This window comes from Stegodyphus dumicola, chromosome 7 (genome assembly GCF_044657685.1).
Source record: "Stegodyphus dumicola isolate Sdum_Otavi_A_Nest chromosome 7, ASM4465768v1".
Lineage (NCBI taxonomy): Eukaryota > Metazoa > Arthropoda > Arachnida > Araneae > Eresidae > Stegodyphus > Stegodyphus dumicola.
Genome location: NC_140774.1, coordinates 22,628,589 through 22,645,439, shown reverse-complemented (window position 1 = coordinate 22,645,439; position 16,851 = coordinate 22,628,589). Strand labels below are relative to the sequence as shown.

General features: G+C 34.4%; 1 protein-coding gene across 2 annotated transcripts; it reads right to left on the bottom strand.

The window, feature by feature from the left end:
* Positions 1-420: 420 nt before the first annotated feature.
* LOC118181731 (uncharacterized) lies at positions 421-12,431 on the bottom strand. Of its 2 annotated transcripts, XM_085819972.1 has the most exons (5): positions 12,283-12,431; positions 12,111-12,179; positions 10,665-10,742; positions 10,362-10,427; positions 421-595 (listed from the first exon to the last, which is right to left on the bottom strand). In XM_085819972.1, the coding sequence occupies exons 1-5, from the start codon at positions 12,426-12,428 to the stop codon at positions 592-594; spliced, it is 363 nt and encodes a 120-aa protein (XP_085676098.1). In that variant the 5' UTR covers positions 12,429-12,431; the 3' UTR covers positions 421-591. The 2 variants fall into 2 exon arrangements, with proteins under 2 accessions (XP_085676098.1, XP_085676099.1); XM_085819973.1 differs by lacking the exon at positions 12,111-12,179.
* Between the last annotated feature and the right edge of the window lie 4,420 nt (positions 12,432-16,851).

Here is a 16,851-nt window from a genome sequence, read left to right as displayed (position 1 = left end):
AGTATAGATGAGGTCCGTGACTTTGTTTGAGCTACTGCAGAATGTTCTGAAGTACACTTTTTTCTGTTTCGGCAACATTCATCTTGAGAATTCAACACTTGTTCATTAGCCCTTAGTAATTGACAGAAATGCTTTTAGAAAGTAGTGGGTTCATTGATACCAACAAAATGGTTGGTATCAATAAACTGGGGATACGTTAGTTTCAGTTGTTGGGTTCAAATGAACCTTTCAAATACTAAAAAAGTCCTTTTGCATAATCGAATCCTTTTGCATAAAGAATTTCATCTGAGAATAATTTTTCGACTTAAAAATGAGTTTTGCAGTACTTTTTAAATACTACTTGTATTTTTATTGTCGAAAATTTTCATAAATATTGTAATTAATTATTTCCAATTTTAATAACTCGCAGAAAAAACACAATTTTCAAGAAATTTTTTTATTATGGTTATTCAAACTTATACTAATATACAGCATCTTTTATATTCCTTATACATTTGACACTGCATGCTTCAACCTGCATGTAAGTTTCTCTTCCTTAGTAACTCCTGACCCAGAGACGTCTCAATGAAAGCCAAATCATGCACAAAATTTTCACCTGAAAAGAAAAAAAAAAAGAAAATGATAAAATATTTTTAACACCATATTCTCGACCCCCCCCCAAAAAAAAGAAATTGCAAGAAATACAAATTTCTAACAGAAAAATGCATTTTCAAGCAGCTGAAATTGTTTCACAAATTAATAATGCAGATAGCAAATGTAACATATGGCACTATTGCCACTCAGTGCAATCTCTGCATATCCTAAATTCTGCTGGCTGATGTCTTCGTAAGTTCTGAACATTTTTTTGCCTCTAAATTTTGCTGCTCAGTGCCCTCTGCTAAATTATAAAATTTTGACTACCACTGGTTGCACAGGCCCTGATCAAAGCAAAGAGGCAAGATGCTACCTGCTATTGATAAACTGCCTTATAAATACCACAAATGTAAATAAATATCAGTTTTATTTCCAAAACAGAATTATCTCACAGCTAAAGCATTGCCTTTGCAGAAAATCTTCTAAATGGAAATAGAATTGCATCCACATTACATGTGCAGAATCCCAATAATTCATTATAAACAGTTCCAAACCATAGTTAGGCTTAGAACTCACAACAGTATTCTTCTTGGAAGTCTTCCTAAGGAAATGGTAGTATATTCAGGGAACATGTGGGCAAAATCATGACAGTATATCACAAGCCTAATTCTTGACCATACATACTAGAAAGATCGCAGAAATTCCTCACAGGAAGCTAGATTCATATAACAAAATTTCATGCAACATATGGCATATGGGAAAAAGCAAGGACATTATAATCACTAGCATAGTTTATACCCAAATGAGTTGCAGATGGTGCACTATGTGCTCACAGCTGATTATCACTAATGTAGATATATATTTACTAATATTTAGAAGATGATGAAGTATAGCAAAATATACAAAACATTAGTCCTTAAATCCAACACATTTTCTGATTTTCATACCATCTAGAATAATAGATTTGACGTTAGGTACAATATCAGAATTTTGGGTACATGAAATGTGAAATGGTTTTTTATTTTTAGTCACTGTTTCTAGTAATTTGTTCGAAAGTAACAAATAAGCTGGTTTCAGTCTGTCAATGAAATGTTAACTTGTCTGTCCTTAATTAAGACTCGGAAATATTTATCATATTTTTTCACCACAAAAAAATGGTCCCTCAATAAGCAAATTCAAGTGCCTTTTTCACACGATCAGTTCTCACAAACACATGAGAACATGATCTCAAGTCTTTATGCATAAATATTTTATGTTTGTTAGCAGTTGATAAACTGGTGCTGATCCATAAAAGACAGTAAATTTGTTACAAATGGTTCAGGTTTAGTTTTAGTGGTAGGTAGTCGAAAAACTCACATGGTAACCTTATTTGCATAAAATATACCATTTGAGCTACAGAGTGATTAGTATCAGGACATATTGCAACTCTGAATCCTAGAAGGATTTCTGTCCATCTGATGTTGCTGTGAGCCTTTATTGCATTTTTTTAAGTTCTGAGAAACTGCTCAATTTTCCCACTGCAATGTGGGTGGTATGGAGTGGAACGTAAAACTTTAGCACCACATACTTTTGCAAGGCTCTTGAAAGGCTGCGACTCAAACTGTCTTCCTTGATCTGAGATTATGGAACTAGGCACAACAAATCTGCTAATCCAATGATTGTAAAATGCTTTGACAACCATTTCTCTTGTGATATCTGGTAAAGAAACTACTTCTCCCTAACAGGAAAAATGGTCAATAAATGTCAGATAATACGTCCTACCAGCAGATGGTGGTAATGGCCCAATCAGGTCAACTTGCACAATACTTAATCTAGCATGAGGTGCTTGGAACTCGGCTATTTTAGATTTTGTATGCCTGTTGACTTTGCTCCTTTGACAATTAACAGGACTTTAAGTCCTACCAGTCGCTTGGGCGAGCCCGTCGCAGCGGGACATTACCCAGCGAACCTGGGGGAAAACCCCCGGGCTACTAGTACCATGCCGCGCTAGGACGTGCCAGACTCCGAGGCCGGCCAATAAGTGACCTTTCCCAGAGCCTTCAGAACCACTAAGTTCATAAATTTTATACCCCCGTGGCCGAGACTGCCTAGATACAGATCCTAGCCAGTAGCTTCGCAGAGTTCTCTACGTCAACCCCCGGGGGGGGAATGTCAGGCTGGGTACTGGCATTTCTATTTCCATCAGCTTTTTTGCAGCATCAAAAACCTTCATTCTCATGTTAGCAGACACTTTCCTTACTCTTTCTGGCTGGTGACAAATAGTTTTATTTCTTCTTGGCTCATTGCCGGAATCTGAACTTCCGCCGATCGGCTTATAGCAGCTATCATCATTTAAATTTTCTTGCCTGTCGGGTCACCAGATTTTATGACTTTCATCATCCCCAGGTTGCTGTTCAATGCTATCCGCTTGCTTTGAAGAGTTTGGAAACTTTCATCTCTGGATGCTCATTTTTGCTTCTGCAGGAAATCGTTATGAGCAAGCATTTTAAGGTGTTTGAAGAAATCAAGGTCACATTCTTCAGCAGCAGTGAGAGGAACCACTACTTTCGAATATATATTCCAAGTTTGTGATCTCAGAAACAATAAACTGGAAAAAATTGCTCATTAATAATGCAGAAATCAGTAAAAAATTCAATAAAACCATATGGCATGCTAGGCCTTCCTACAGTGCTCCTAACTGAAGTTGGCGCACCAAACTACTATAGCAGTATCAGGCGAAACACAAAGCGAGGGGAACTAGCAACTTAACGCTCACTGTCTCGGAGTCCTCTCCGCAAACGATATCTATACCCTCTTAAGCAATGTCCTTGCCTTATAAAGCACATGTTGTAGCATACAGGAAAGTCCCTCATGTCCAATAGAATTCCTGTAAATCCAACGTATCTTTTTGCTTTATAAAGCACATGTTGTAGCATACAGGAAATACCCAATGTCCAATAGAATTCCTGTAAATAAAACGTGTCTTTTTACTCAGTACAATTGTAATTTCACTTTCATTGCCAAGTTATTAATTTCCAATACTTTCAAAAATTTCTAAAGCCTATCAGAATACACAATGTAAATAATTGTATTGGAGATCTTTCTTTGTGGAGCTTTTCCTTGGAGAACTGGAGTTATACTGAAATTACTGATGAATAAAAACAAAATATTTCATTGCAGACAATGTTTACATTGAAAAGTATAACACTTGGTGCAGAAAATGCTCACAACAAGTTAGCAGCTATAAATGAAAGCACACAGGAATATTTGGAAGCATAACTGGATGAGGAAACATTCGGAAAGAGATATCTTCTGCAATGGGAATGAGCACAGGATATGTAATCTTCAAAAGTTGATTACTGAAATAAGGCAGAGTTCATCAGATACATTTTTTTACAGAAACAGTGACTTTGTGGAGGTCATTACAGAAATGTGGTTATACTTAAATTACTGATGAATAAAACCAAAATACTTCATTGTAGGCACTGTTTACTCTGAGAAAAACATGATGCAGAAAATGTTCAAGTTAGCAGCTACGGGAAAAGCACACAGGAATATTTAGAAGCAGAAGTGGATGACAAAACATTTGGAAATGAGATCAATTTAATTTTCTGCAATAGCAGTGCAGCACTGGAGATGCTCTCTTCAAACATTGATTACTGAATTATGGTACAGTTATCAGACACATTTTTCTACAGAAGCAGTGACTTTGTGGAGGTCTTTCTTGGAGAAATGGAGTTATACTGGAATTACAGAAGAATGAAACCAAAATACTTCACTGCAGGCATTGTTTTACATTGTGAAGTATAACACGTGGTGAAGAAAATGTTCACATGTTAGCAGCTATGGAGAAAGCACACAGGAATATTTAGAAGCAGAAGTGGATGTGGAAACATTCGGAAAAGAGATCAATTTAATTTTCAGCAATCGCGTGCAGCACTGGAGATGCTCTCTTCAAACATTGATTACTGAATTATGGTACAGTTATCAGACACATTTTTCTGCAGAAGCAGTGACTTTGTGGAGGTCTTCCTTGGAGAAATGGAGTTATACTGGAATTACAGAAGAATGAAACCAAAATACTTCACTGCAGGCATTGTTTTACATTGTGAAGTATAACACGTAGTGCAGAAAATGTTCAAATGTTAGCAGCTATGGAGAAAGCACACAGGAAAATTTAGAAGCAGAAGTGGACGTGGAAACATTCGGAAACGAGATCAGTTTAATTTTCAGCAATCGCACTGCAGCACAGGAGATGCTATCTTCAAAAATTGATTACTGAATTAGGGCAGAGTTCATCAGACATATATTTATTTCTTGTATTCAAATTAAGTATATGTAGATGTACATCACTTAATGGCTATCACTGTTTACAAGCAGGTGTATACAGTATGGTGGAGAAAATGTTCACAAAAAGTTAGCAGCTGCACAGAAAATATACAGGAATGTTTAGAGAACAAGCATATCAGGCCACATGAGTACTATAACAAATTCAGAAAAGAAAAGATTTTCATTTTCTGCAACGGTAGGGCAAAAGAAACGATGTTATCTTTAATAATTAGTAGCAGTGCAGCACAGGAGATTATCTTCAAAAAATGACTGCTGAATTATGGCAGAGTTTATCAGACTTGTTTTGCTTTCTACAGAGGCAGTGACTTTATGGAGGTTTTCTTTACAGACATGTGGTTATTCAGAAGTTACTGATGATTGAAACCGAAAAACATCATTACAGGTATTGTTTACATAGCGAAGTATAATATGTGGCGCAGAAAATGTTCACAAGTTAGCAGCTATGGATCAAAGCACACAAGCATACTTAGAAACAGAAGTGGATTCGGAAACGAGATGACTTTAATTTGCTGCAATAGCAGTGCAGCACAGAAGATGTAATCTTCAAAAATTGATTACTGAATTGTCAGAATTCATCAGGCTTATTTTTCTACAGAAGCAGTGACTTTGTGGAGGTTTTCCTTGGAGAAATGGACTTATATTGGAGTTACACATGATTCAAACCAAAATACTTCTTTACCGCAAGTATTTAAGTTCAGAGGTGTAACATGTTGTGCAGAAAATATTCTCAACAAGTTATCAGCTATGGATCAAAGCACACAAGAATACTTAGAAACAGAAGTGCATGAGGAAACATTCAGAAAAGAGATGACTTTAATTTTTTCCAATGTTAGTGCAGCACAGGTGATGCTATTTTAAAAAATTATTTATTGAATTATGACAGAGGTCATCAAACTTATTTTCTTTTTCACAGAAACTGTGACTTTATGGAAGTCTTCTTTGCATAAATGTAGTTTTACCAAAGTTACTGATGATTAAAACCAAAATATATGATTGCACGCATTATTTACACTGCAAAATATAACATGTGGTGCAGAAAATGTTCACAACAAGTTAGCAGCTATAAATGAAAGCACACAGGAATATTTAGAATGAGAAGTGGATGATGAAACATTCAGAAAAGAGATGCAATGGCAGTGCAGCACAGGAGATTCTAGCTTCAAGTATTGATTACAGAATTATGGCAGAATTGATCAGACGTATCTATTACTGAAAGCAGAGACTTTTTGAACATATTTTTTTTAGAGAAATGGGGTAATATTCTAATTAGGTATGGATTTAATCATAATGCTTTGTTGCAGGCATAGTTTTTATTCAGACGTAGAAAATGTTACGGTGTGCTGGCTTGGCTTGTTACTGATTACAAATCAAAAATAATTTTTGGTTTCCTGATTCTTTTCTCTCCTGCATTCTTTCTAGGAGATGAAATAATTTTATCTGCTTCTGAAATTTCAATTTCTCTTTTTTCTTGTGTTTGTTTTACAGAAGCAGTGGCCTGTTTTTGTTTCTCATTCTGTGCTCTAGCATCAACAATATACTTCGGTTCTCTAAGAGACATTTTTCTTGGTGCTCTTGGATCAACAAGCTCAGGAAGAATACAATTCACGTAAAATTTTTCGAGTTTTGGAACTAAACTGATCCAGAAAGTTTTGTCTTCGGGTATTCTTAATGTGATTGCATCTTCTCTGCATCATATATATAAATCACACCAATTCCTCTCTGTTATGGCTAACTGCCCTTGAATTTGAAAATAATATTTGTGGCTTTTCGGTAAATAAAGATTATTATCAGCATCCATCCGAAGACCAACAGAATTAGGCTTGCTGAAAAAGTCTGACAAGTCTGCTGAGAATCTGGCTGTATAAGGACATTTTATTTCAAGTAATCCATCTTCGTCTATCAATCCATCTGGCGAAGTACAAAGAAAGGGATATTTAGGATCAATAAAAAGGCCACAACGTCTGATGTTTTTTCCCATGTGCTTTTCCTTGTATTGATTTAAGGCTACTGCTTCGTTAGCCAAGCCATACTTTAATGCTTTAGTTGAAACGTTATCATTATATATGATACGTTTCACTAAAGCAGCACTGAGTGTTGTTGGACGCCTATCAGCAACATCTTTGAAAAAGGATGATGATATTCTTCTTGATCTTTCGTGACGCCATCTTTCAGATGATGACTGTCACATGTTACGGCCTCAAGAGAATCTTTTTTTGGAACTTCAATTGATATAAAAAAATTTTTAGCTGCCAATTCATATGCTTCATCTGATAGGTCTGGTTTCTCAGGAAAATCACCATAAGAAATATCCCCACCTTGCTGAATATGTCCTGCTTTCCTCATATTTCTCTTTTTCTTCTGTGTCAAAAAGTCTACGTCTCTCAAGACGTTTTACATGGCGCTTATTTCTGGAAGCTAAGAATTTCAAAGTTGGAGTCCTGGGGCTACTTCCTGTTACAGCTTTTTGTGCATTTTTTCGCCACTGCTGTGCTGGATTTTGATAGGCCATGACAGCAATACTCGCACGCCTGTTCATGCCACCAGCTTTAGAAAAATCAACTCTTTTTCCACCAGATGTTTTACACAGTTGACTCATGAAGCTTTCAGCAGGATTATTTGTGGCATTCCAAATAAGAGTACTGCTACACGATATCAGTACTCTTCCCACTTCTGCTTCAATAGCTTGCAACATACCCGAGGAAAAAATTTCATTGTATGTGCTGTCCAACTCTGCACCTTTCTTTGCACAAAAAGCACTACAAGCATCATGCTTGCCAAATATATGATGTGGCCCATTTCTCAAGTCAGATACTAATGCATCAATAGCTTCTTGTGTGTGCTGATAATGACTAGGTAAAGCATGAGCTTTTATAGCTAGCACCTCTGACTAACAGTGGCATTTTAATTTTCAGCAATTTACGGGCAGCAATTCCTTTAGCCCCGGGGAAGCGCGCAGTATTTTGCTGAAGTTTCTCAAGAGCTCTGCGATATCTTCGAACAGCATGGTTAGCACATTCTACTTTGATCACCCGTCCTCCATATGAAACGCTTTCTTTCACTTTGGCCATTGTGTTAGCATCTCCATCTCCAACAAGTCGAGTACAACGTATTTTGTGAACACACTGGAGATAATTCAGACCTTCCACAATGGCACTGCTTTCCATACCTGTAGAAGGCCCATTCCAATTTCGCCAACAAAGGTGCACTTTATTTGGCATCTTGCCATCTTCAATAGCACTGCATATAAGGCACACTTTGTTGCGAATTCCAACAAACAAAATTTTCTGGGTGACCATGCCTATAATAACAGATATGCCACTTGAAGCATTGTAACCATGCCCATAGCTTCTTTTACACCAACCTCCATCAACAATGACAGTTATACAGTGATAACCATCATTATCTTTATCATTGCGAAGTTCTGCCTGCCTTTTCTCCTCTTCTATAGCAGCACACATAGTTTCCTGTGCACATCCCTGTATTATTTTGCCAGTAGTTCGCTCACAAGAAGCAAAGGTCGAGTTGCTCATATACGGAATTTCCATGATGCTAAACTTTTCCTCCTCTTGTGAAAATCCACTGCCAGTAGATAACGCACCTAATACTGCAAGCTGATTTAGGCTGCTTTTCTCCATATCAGAACAAATTGTTGCCATTTCCCCACATAAAATTTTATCACATACATAGTTATATGTAGTGACAAGACCACGTCGAATCACTTTGTTAAAAATAAATGATCCTCCAAATTTACAATTTAGGGAATGTTGCTCTAATGTCCTAGCCTGCACTATTACAAAAGACATATTGCAAATTGTTCTGCCAGATGGTAATGGATTTGCCTTTCGTCGATCTTCCCTTTCGATAATTAAAGGTGAATCAGGACACAGAAATTCATCATTAAGGTTCTCCTGAAGAGGCTCAGACTCCAAGCTAAAATATATATATATACAATATATATACATATATATAATTAATATATATAAATATTACAAATTAGGTTTAAATTTGGCTTATTTGATGACAGCAAAGCACTTGATCTTCCTAAGAGGAGGAATGCTTTCATGGAGGACTTTCTAAGGGAAATGGCTCATATACACGGGGAAAACCATGAAAACGCCCATGCAGGCAGCCCATTCGCAATTAGGTTTAGGAAATTTAGGCAACAGATAGCAAATAAATTAACAATAATAATACACTGGATTACCAGTATATTACTACAAGAAGATGAGTCATCTTCACAACTGCTGCTTCCATGCTCGCAGTGTCATTTGCTCGTGCAATATTAGTCACTACTTTGTGTGCCGGAGGTTTCACATGAAGGGCCTCTACACCTGAGTATAAAATGTTCGTGTTCCAGTAAACACTGAATTCAGAGGGGCAAGAATAACTCTTTCATGGTGGATAACTCAGTTACCAAATGGCTTTCTAAGGCTCTATTCAAGCCGTTGTATAAATGTCATAATTCCCAACTAACAACGCTTTGTAGTCAGACCTTGCTATGTCACAAAAACTAGTTTGGGCATTAAGCTTGAAGTTTTCAACTTTGTGCCGACTTGATATAAGAGTCGGCCAATCAGAGCATATACATAAAACCTATTGAGAGAGAAAGCTGTAGACACATACATGCATGCACAAATTTAGCTTCTCTAATTGGCTATGGCTTAGACCCTCTCTCGCAGGTGTGAATGGAACTCCCACATTTTGTGCCTTATGATTATGCGTCTATGACATTTATACCATTATGTGAACGGAGCCTTAGGATGGCATACTAAGAAGATGCACTGTCTTGTGGGGATAAGCAATTTATACTCCTAAGCCTAAAAAAAAACTTGGAAAAAAAAGATCACGACTTAAATTTGTTGTCTAATTGCTCTAATTTGAGGCACATTATGAGAGGAAAGCAAAGGTAGTATAATCAGAATTATTTAAAAAATTTTATCCTTATATTTTTCTTAAAAATTCTGTAAAATAATAAAATTTGTGGTTTTCCTCAAATAAATATATATGGAAAAAATAACAGCCACATAATCACAGATTTCATTTTGTTATATTTTATTAACAAAATTTAAATTATTAAAAATCTCTTTCATGAAGGGAACATAAAACATCATGAAAACAATGAAAAAGAAGCAATATTTAAAAAAGATAGTAGGCTTATTGATGAGGCTCCCATCAAAAGAATCAAACCCCAAAATATTTTCATTTGCTTCAGTGTCCCGACTGAAAATTTCACTGATTTCAATGAATATATTTTAAAAAAAATCTTTTATTTTCAAGTTCTTTCATGCAAAACGTCCAAATTTGGTACAAATCAAATTCATCCCCCTCTTTTTGATAGCTACAATATTATATTTAACAGTTTTAATAGCTATCAGTATGTAAACAACATAATGTAACACCATAAAAGAAAAACATAAATGATGACATTTTAATTTTGGCATAGAGAAATACATATTTACCCCAAAAGAGAGCTTGTATTTCTACCTTCTACGTCAGAGTCAATAACTGAAATGTCCAGATCAGAACTGAGAAGAAAAGAACCATAATTAGTTTAATTAAGATACAATAACACACCGACCAAGTATTAATTTGAGAGTCAAGCAACAAAAATCAGCATCATATTTTGAAATATTCACTATTTGAAAATATAACGCTGATTTTGGTTGCTTGACTTCTAAATTAATACATAATTCGTTAACCATAATTAAGTAACTGTAATATCATGCACAGCTAATATCTATTTTAAAAATAAACCAACTTACCTCAGGAAAGCCTGGTTTGTCTTAGGAACATTAGCTGTAACTTCTGGCGTAGAAAAGTCAAATTTTTCACTTCCGGACCTAAGAATGAAAGAAATAAACTGCTATAACATAATTAAAAAAAAAAAAAAAAAAAAAAAAAAACATGAATAAATAAATAACACATAACAAATTTAAGCATTAAGCTATGTATGACTACCACCCATCTCAGACAGTGCGACAGATATTGCTGTATACTGTTTCGCCATACCCTGTGTAGCTATTATATCATGCTGTATAACCACAGTTTAGAAAAATTACAAAATGTGTTATTTATATCTATCTAAAATGGTACATTACTACATGATTTGTAAGAATAAATTAGAGGGCTCTGCGAATGAAATTCCTTCCAATTAAAAAATGTAGGAATAAAGAAAATGCAGGAATTGCAAATGCAGAAATGAAAAAGGGGATTATATTTTTTGTACAGAATCCAGATGACATATTTTTCAACATTTTAGAAATTTCAATATTAATTTTAGGGGCATAAAATATTAGGCCCCTAAAAGCAGAATATAGTTTTTAAATGTTCAGATAATCTTCCTATGAGAAGAATTCCTTTGAGAAGTACACATCTGAACCACAATTAAAAAACATGTACAAGAACAGAGCTGAGGACTTCTGTTTGCAGAAAGTCTGTCACATAACATATGAAAAGTTTCTTATTGGTAGATTTTTGATCAGACGGATATTTTAATGTTATACAGAGAAAGCATTCACTCCCTTTATACTGGAGATAATTCAATTTGGACAATGGCAAAAAGGCTAAGCAAGCCTGAGCGTATTGGTCCCATTCTTGGCACTAGTTTGGTTTACGCTCAAAATACACAGCAGATATTTTCTAATTACCTGCATCCCAATATCAATTCAATTCAGCTTTTGGTGGAATTTAACATTTGTGACATATTTTTCAAAAACTACACTTCACAACATGCATACATGACAAATACACAGAACCATAAATAAACAAGCAATAATATATATTTATATATAAATTTTAATAAATGATCATAAAATGTTCCAACGCTAAAAGAAAGTTTTAACATCCAAGTAAATGACATAATAAAAAAAAGCAAGTTGAACAGCGAGCACATGAATAAATGTGCATACACCTGTTAAAATATACCATAGGTAACTGACAAAGCATTTCGTAGCAAACATATGACTATAAAATTTCCAATAATACATGTAATGATGGTGAATTCAATTTAGATCGCAAGAACATGCTCATACTTTTGAAAAGATTCAATTATTTCAGCAATTCCTTGTGAATTGGAATTTACCCTTTCAATATTTCCCAACAATTTAGTGTGAATGGAGGAATAAATTCTTATAACAGAATTGAACAATTATTAGCATCCCCTCATACACACACATACAAAAAAAAAAAAAAAAAAAAAAAAAACTTACTTTGTAAAAAAATCATCCGGGCAATGATTCTCCTTTGACACAGATGCAGTTGTATCAATAATTTCTGACCTTCAATAAAAAAAATACGCATACGCATATTTTACTTCGGAATTAACTTACTACGAAATCATAAACACGGGGTAGTCGATATAAAGAATAAATTATTTCTCACCTTTCGAAAACATCCGCTTGTTCGGAATCTTCCACATCTCGGGAATTTAATTTCATATTTTTTTCTTGAGCTCGACGTTTACGCTGAATTCTGGATCTTTTATTAAAACCAGGATGTTTTTTCGGTCGTCCTTGATATTTTCGCATATTTTTTGCAAACTGACCACAGTACAAATAAATGTAAACAAAACGATGGGATATGCAATAGGGTTGCCGTAATGCAATAGGGTTGCCGTAAACGTCATTCTGCTGACAGCTGACAATGTTTAGTGAAAACTGTGTATAAAGGAATATATGAAACGCTTCTAAATATTATTTAGAAAAAAATATGATTTATAACTGATATCAAAATCAATTACTTCGTGAATTTTTGCAGAAATAAGATTACAATGTTAAATTTTAACTCGTAGCGCCATCTATTGATGGCTTTCCAAACTACACATTAAAATTACGTATTTCAAACTATTTTTTTAAAATATAATATTTAAGTAAATTTCATTTCAAACCTGATTCTAACATTGTGATTCGAAAACTGACCTATTGCTTTATATTTCTGCCAAATTGCACGCAACATAGTTTCTTAATTAGCGATTCTGCGTGTAAAAAAATTTTTAGTATTGTAATGCTGCTGTAGTAGACCACCTTAAAGGAAATATTTTATATAGACCGAAATGCACATAACGTTAGTAAGCAAATATGTATGTTTATGATCTTCGATATACATGTGAACTTAAATTACAAGATTAAGGGAAAGCAAGCAAAGAGTTTATGCCAGTGCAAAGGGATGTTTTCGCAAAGGATTTGCTACGGGATGCTTGTCCAACCTATTGCTTTAGCTGGTAAAAAAGGATTCTAATCAGCAATCAGTATGCTTAATTGCTGTGTGTATTAGACATTTTACTAAATCCATTTATTATGAATTACCGCCCAGACAGTAAAGCGGTTCGTGACTCTGGTTGCCGTACCGAAGAGCCTGGCTTCGAATCCCGGATAGGGCATGAATGTAATTTGTTCGTCCTCTTCATAGGTGGCAACGGTGGACAACGTATTAGTTCCCTCCTTAATAACATGATCGGCCTTAGTAGTGATCAATGTCTATAAACGGCTACTCCCTGCCATTGGAAAAAAAAATTACGAATTGGTCTTTTATTCAACATAACACACATTTTCCATAAATAGTTAAAATGCATTATTCAGTTACAAGTGAAAGTACTTGCATGAACTATTTTCCATCATTGTTTCACGTAAGAACAAATAAAAGTACAATTTTCTTATGCACCTGTGATTGTCATATTATTTGGATTACGGTAAAGACTGCAAAGATGCTTCTATGGAGGACTTTCTAAGGGAAACTGGCTCATGTTCACATCACCCGTTAATAAAAGCAGGAAAAGATCTTTATTTAATTGAATGCAACGAAACGTTTAAGAAGAATGATGTACTCATAGAGAACTTTCTAAAATAAAATGATTTGTATTCATGTTACACATAAGGAAATCCACGGAGCTATCTAAACATTTAGATTGTTTGCCAAAATGGGCATCCGATTTGAACTTGTAGTATTCAAAAGACGACTTATTACTCTGCTGAGCGAGAAATCTAATTGCTTTTGAATTTATATTGTAATTCGAACAATCATTGTATTACAATTATTATTATTTTATTTTTTCCCCAATGGCAGATTGGGAACAGTTACAGTGCAACACAGTCCATTAATCTATACAAGGCCAGAAGTTGCAGTCACTTTATTATGGAGGCATCTAATATGTGGGCCACCATCGCCTCCTATGAAAGGACGAACAGTTAAAGCCATGCCTTCTCCGGGATTTGAACCCAGGCCCTTCGGTATCGCAGTCTGGCTTCCCTAACCACTGTACCATCTGGGCGGCACAATTACAGTTATAACTGCATTAGTTGTAGTTTTAACTACAAAGTAACTACAATGAATTACCAGCTTTTCTCAGTCAATAACAGATAGCTTAAACTTTAAAGATAAATGGAAGGTCTTATAATTTGTCGAATGGCAATATTCTAAGAAAGTGTAGTCTCCAGGATGGTCGAAGTTTAATTACAGTCTTACATTTCGCATACTCGCAGCACTTGCCCAAAGGCTGTTCCAAGATTATTTCTGTTCACCTCATCCATTAATTTTGGAGACAGAATCATGTCTAGAGACATTTTTTTCTGAGGACAGTATTTTATATAATAGAAAAAAAATAATAATAATGCGTCTCCCTCAAGGTGCAACGAGTACTGATAAATTTAATTGAAATTACAATTACAATTATAGTTAATACAAATACAATGTTACTTTAACGGTTAGAATTACATTATAGTTCCTAATGCCAAAAATATCAAATGAGTGTTATAGATTAGTATACTTATCACAATATTAAACTTTTAATACCGTTTTATTTTATTTAGCTTATCACAATATTGAGCTTTTATAACACCGTCGGTACTGAAAAAATGTTTTACTACTGTCATGAAATGTATATTCGATAATAGTTTCTCATTGATGTTTTTCTTATATATTTTTCTGCATAATTCATAAATGTTTGCAATGGAAATAATTCTGAGGCTTTTATAATACTTCTAAATTTTCATGAAATAAAGTTCCATTAAGGTATACTTGAAGGAGACTCTCAATGCAAGCACTCGAAAAGAAGTTATGCTACATTTACATATATTATGAAATGGTTGAATGTACAGTATTTACTTGTAACAGCGGTGCTCAATATATCGCGTTTTCTGAAAGAATGCATATGTTGCCTAAAATCGAATTTAAATCACTATAATCAGAATAATTGGCTAAAGTATTAAATTGTAATTTTTACAGCATCAATCGAATTAGTGGATTTTATTGAAGATAAAAATGTGTTGATATTGACAAGCTATATTAGTTTTTGTACTATAATGAATGCTAGTTAGTAGCTATATGAATATAATGAATGTACTATAATGAATGCTACCTAGTAGCTACTCTAGCTAATAGCTAGAGTAAAACTCAGGATATGGTAACATTAAATAAATAAATAAATAAAATTTAAAAAAAAAAGAAGAAGAAGCAGAAAACAAAAGCGAAAAGGAACTGAATACATTCGGAAAGAGAAGGCTTACTATGGTGAAACATTAGAAACGTGTAGACAAAGTGTTAGTACTTATATGTGAGAAAATACTAAGGACAAATTGAAATACATCATAGCTACGTTTGGTGCTTTCTGTATTATTTGTATCAATATTAATATAAGTACCGAAAAATACTTAAAAAATAGGTATTTTCGAAAATTTAAAGGAAAAAAATTGCAGTCTGAAAATTTATAGCAGCGGAACTTTTGAAGTAATTTGATGCCTTCTGAAGGTCGCCATGAACATAACAATTTATAACTGTCAGTTTTTACAACTTGGAATCAGATAAACTCTATTGTTTGGTAAACCGGACTGTCTAGTAATGTTTTCGGTACTGTCTAGTTTCCGGGAATGGCGATGTATGCAAGCTTTCTCCTCTTTCTGCCCTAAGAATAAACAGCTCATAGGGGAATTCTGAAAAATATATAGCCCTTTCATATACGCACTCATACTCTGATATTCACAATAGCGTTTCTTTATTTAGATAGCTTTGAGCATGCAAATTCAGTAAAAATCAGAAAAGAAGTACCATACTTATAACAAAGCAGGTTATCTCAGTAAATGAAGGGAATTAAGTACCGGCGATGGCAAGATTTTCACATGGTTTGAAAGACTAAGTAATTTATTCCTTTCAGAAAATTTTCTCGGAAAGCAAATCATCACTTACGGATAGAAGAATGTTCTAAGAACTACGGGATAAATTTATAATGGGAATAAAAGAATGAAAGAAATCGAAAACTCTTTTCTAGTAATCATTTTACTCCTCGAAAGTTGGTTTCAGTATCACCTTTTTAAGGAAATGACACATGAAATGGATTTCAGAAACTGAATCTCGAAATCATCAATAACTATCCAATATTCTGCATTTGTAAATATTTATTTAATTCGCATTTCAACAAAATGTTGAAAACAGAGCGGAAAAAAATCTCTTTACAAAAGGCAAAAAAAAAAAAAAAAAAAAAAAAAAAAAGATTCCCATTCTTTTACAGTGATATTCCATTAAATTATATCAGAAAATCATATCACTGTTGAATGCAATAAATACTAATTTCAGACATGTTGCCTGTTTATGTTGTTAACTCTCTTTTGCAACTGAACACTGGTAGTTTTGCCTAAGTTTGAATTCCGGCGAAGGCGTTCGTTGCTTGGTATTTTGTGAATTTTAGGTTGAATATACCAAACCAGTTTCCCTGAAAAAGTCATCTACAAACGCATCCTTTTCCTCAAGCAGGTGCCCATCGTATGCTGCCTGACGAATATGCAAGACTTTTTCTTCTTTTATACAGCTTTCATAATCACATATTACACATATTTCATAATCATATCTTAATTCTACTGACCGATGTTCTATAAATTTAAAATATTTTGCCCTGCCTAAATTCTGTAGCTCTCTACATTCTAAAACTTTTGCCGTTGTCAAGTGCCAAATTCTTAGAATTTC

Excerpts from the sequence above, each read along its gene's own strand:
- LOC118181731 (XM_085819972.1), bottom strand. The coding sequence starts at position 12,428 with ATGCGAAAATATCAAGGACGACCGAAAAAACATCCTGGTTTTAATAAA. Across the intron at positions 10,743-12,110 it reads CCGGATGATTTTTTTACAAA|GTCCGGAAGTGAAAAATTTG; the intron begins GTAAGTTTTTTT and ends TTTCATTCTTAG. Across the intron at positions 10,428-10,664 it reads ACAAACCAGGCTTTCCTGAG|TTCTGATCTGGACATTTCAG; the intron begins GTAAGTTGGTTT and ends TTTTCTTCTCAG.